Source organism: Meleagris gallopavo, chromosome 20 (genome assembly GCF_000146605.3).
Source record: "Meleagris gallopavo isolate NT-WF06-2002-E0010 breed Aviagen turkey brand Nicholas breeding stock chromosome 20, Turkey_5.1, whole genome shotgun sequence".
Taxonomy (NCBI): Eukaryota; Metazoa; Chordata; class Aves; order Galliformes; family Phasianidae; genus Meleagris; species Meleagris gallopavo.
This window is the reverse complement of record NC_015030.2, coordinates 3,251,727-3,253,414: the sequence shown is the minus strand read 5'-3', so window position 1 is coordinate 3,253,414 and position 1,688 is coordinate 3,251,727. Positions and strand designations below refer to the sequence as shown.

The 1,688-nt window shown below is 45.0% G+C and overlaps 1 protein-coding gene across 1 annotated transcript in view; it reads left to right on the top strand.

Moving 5' to 3' along the window:
* The first annotated feature begins 6 nt into the window (after nt 1–6).
* Nucleotides 7–1,688, top strand: part of TBCD (tubulin folding cofactor D) — a 108,308-nt gene continuing 106,626 nt past the window's right edge. Inside the window, exon 1 of the mRNA XM_003211411.3 lies at nt 7–269. Coding sequence (XP_003211459.2) covers nt 83–269 — 187 coding nt within the window. The 5' untranslated portion in view covers nt 7–82. The remainder of the gene's footprint in view (nt 270–1,688) is intronic.

Genomic DNA, 1,688 nt, shown 5'->3' with positions numbered 1-1,688 from the left:
CGCGGCCTGAGCGCGGTAACGCGGCTGTGGTGGCGCTATAACGCGCAGCGCTGTTACGCGGAGCGCAGTGGCGGCCTCGGCGATGGCTGTGGGAGAGACGGATGGAGCCGGCTCGGAGGAAAGCGGGAGCCGGGAGGCAGATGTCATCTCCAGGGGAAACATCCTGGAGAGCTTCACCGAGAGCCAGGAGGTGCGGGCGCTCCTCGGGAACCTGAGAACCGTGTATGGGGACCCGGTGGCTCAGGAAGTGATCGTGGAGAAATTCATCGGTGAGGCATTGATGGTTCTAGTCTTTTTTTCTTTTTAAATTAATAATTGCGGGTTAATTATAACCTTGAAACTGTTTTTCAACAGGTAGTTGGGATTTACGGTTTTATTTATTTTTTTCCAGATATGTGTTTTGCTTCCACCCGGGGCTTGGATTTAAGGGCCCTGAGTTTGAGCCGTGTGGAACCTCCTGCTCCATACACAGAAAGCAACCGAGCTAACATTTGTGTGCTTCTGCCACATAAAGTCATTTCTGCACCTAACTGCAGTCCATCTTGAGCTTGCGAGTTGTAATTCAACGTTTTTAGTTTCATGTTTCATATAAAACATATGTCATATGTCTCATGTTTCATATAAAACATGAAGGGCAGCACACACGTGGTGTTATTTCTGAGGAGCCTCAGGCGTGAGCAGCAGAGCTGTGCTGTGCAATGGAAGCAGTTCTGCTCCCAGATCTCTTCCAGCACAGATGTCTGTAATGGTGCTCACCTGGCCCTATCTGAGGCAAACGGCTTACAGAGCACCCAGCTTTGTGTTTGATGCTATGTCCCCACCACGGGTAACTTGCAAAACTTAGTTTCGTGTATCTAAAATCATATGAAGTGGATTAGCGCTGTGTGTCGCTTTTGGAGAAGTGATGAAATTGATGAAACCTATCCTGCTTCATTGTCTGTGCTTTTGATGAATCTAGGTAGGCCAACAATAAACCAGGAAAGCCCAGATTTGGAAATCTGACCCAGCAGAAGTTATTCCATTGAATCAGCTGACAGTGGTCCATCAGAAGGAAGTAGTAAGGACACTCATGTTCTGAATATTCAGTCTCACAAGGGAAATGGCAGAGTTCGCTGGGATAGGAAAGCATGTACTTAAAGTCATCAGCTGCTGAAAAGCCGTCATCTTATCCAGCTGATTGAGCTGCTGTGCCCCACTTGCACGTCATATTCTGTTTATTCAGGCTGTATTTGTGCACTTCCTGTGTGCATTTCTGCTCTATCACACATCTCATTGCTACCCACTGCAAAACTGGCTTCTGCACTTCTTGGGAATGTGTCAGTTGAAGGTGTACCATAGGTATCAGAAGAATGTATCATTGCTTAGAATGTACCACTGAAACTGACACTGGCACTGTGCATCTTCAAAATGTGGTTCTTAATATTTAGTGTTACAAATTATAATGTGACCTTTCATATGTGATTGTCTCAAACATGGTGACAGGTAAACGAGTGCCTTGCAAGTTTTGAAGGTTAGGGATTATCTTAATCTATAAGCAGACAATGCAGTAATAATCAATTACAGAGGATTTTGACACAGATCTCCAAAATGTTCACAAAAACACGTGATGCTTTTTTGTGAACTGTTAAAGCAGAAGTCTAGGTAATTTGATTTGCAACAGCAGTTATGGAGGAAAATTTTAGAAGTCT